The following is a 1,002-nucleotide window of genomic DNA, read 5'->3' as shown; positions in this document are numbered from 1 at the left end:
GTGCGGAGCGGGAAGTACAAACCACACTTCTTCACCCAGGGTAACTTCCCCTCCCGCAGCCCTGCGCCCCCCGCCCCCCCGTAGCCCCAGAGCCCACACCCCCCCTTGCCCTGTGCACAGATGCGCCTCCCTCCCCAGGCTCTGTCCACAGCGACACCACTGCGGACCCTGCCTGCCACGCCTCTAGCCCTCTGACCGCCCATGAGCCCCCGCTGCTCTTTGACCTGTCTGAGGACCCTGGTGAGAGCTACAACCTTCTGGGGGGCGTGGCTGAGGTCGCCCCGGAGGCGCTGCAGGCGCTGAAGCAACTTCAGCTGCTCAAGGCCCAGTTTGATGCTGCCATGACCTTCAGCCCCAGCCAGATAGCCCGGGGCGAGGACCCTGCCCTGCAGGTTTGCTGTCAGCCCAGCTGCACCCCCAGGCCGTCCTGCTGCAGCTGCCCTGAGCGCCAGCCCTGAGAGCCCAGGCGGAGGCCAGCCCCGCGCCCTCGCCCCGCCCAGGCATGGGATGGTTGACTGCTGTGCCGTGGGCGTGGGTGTGTAGAGGCGGTTTGTACCCGAGAATGCTAATAACGCCAGCTGACACTTGTAGGTGTGGTCACTCACACGGTCCTCGCGATAGCCCTGAGATAGGTGTTGTTCTGCCCGTTGCACATGAGGAACCTGAGGCGTGGGGAGGTCCAGCAACTTGTCTGAGGTCGCCCAGCCACCGAGAGGTTGGCTCCGGAAGCTGCCCCCCTCCCCCCGGTGGTCGCTTGTGTCAGCGCAGACAGGCGTGGCGGTGAGTGTGGGCACGCCTGTCCACGGGGCAATACCAGGTGCTTTTATGTGCCAGGACGGGGTGAGGAGGGGGCGAGGGCACGGCGGGCAGCAGACCCCGAAGACGCAGAGTGCCCATGAGAGCCAGGTTTCCCCCGGGGAAGAAGCACAGGAGCTGGTCCGCCCTGGCTGTTAGAAAGCTGTCTGAGGGAGGGTGAGGGGTTACACGGTCTCCGTGGTGACG

The 1,002-nt window shown here is 66.2% G+C and overlaps 1 protein-coding gene across 5 annotated transcripts in view; it reads left to right on the top strand.

Moving 5' to 3' along the window:
- Positions 1–590, top strand: part of ARSA (arylsulfatase A) — a 3,503-nt gene extending 2,913 nt beyond the window's left edge. For 3 of the 5 annotated variants that reach the window (XM_028490809.2, XM_028490808.2, XM_028490811.2), the window contains exon 9: positions 121–590. In XM_028490809.2, coding sequence (XP_028346610.1) covers positions 121–458 — 338 coding nt within the window. In that variant the 3' untranslated portion in view covers positions 459–590. The remainder of the gene's footprint in view (positions 1–120) is intronic. The other 2 variants (XM_024127502.2, XM_024127503.2) reach the window with 1 other exon arrangement.
- The last annotated feature ends 412 nt before the right edge of the window (positions 591–1,002 follow it).

This window comes from Physeter macrocephalus, chromosome 6, assembly GCF_002837175.3.
Source record: "Physeter macrocephalus isolate SW-GA chromosome 6, ASM283717v5, whole genome shotgun sequence".
In the NCBI taxonomy this organism is placed as follows: Eukaryota; Metazoa; Chordata; class Mammalia; order Artiodactyla; family Physeteridae; genus Physeter; species Physeter macrocephalus.
The sequence above is the reverse complement of the archived record's forward strand: the minus strand, read 5'-3'. Positions and strand labels throughout refer to the sequence as shown.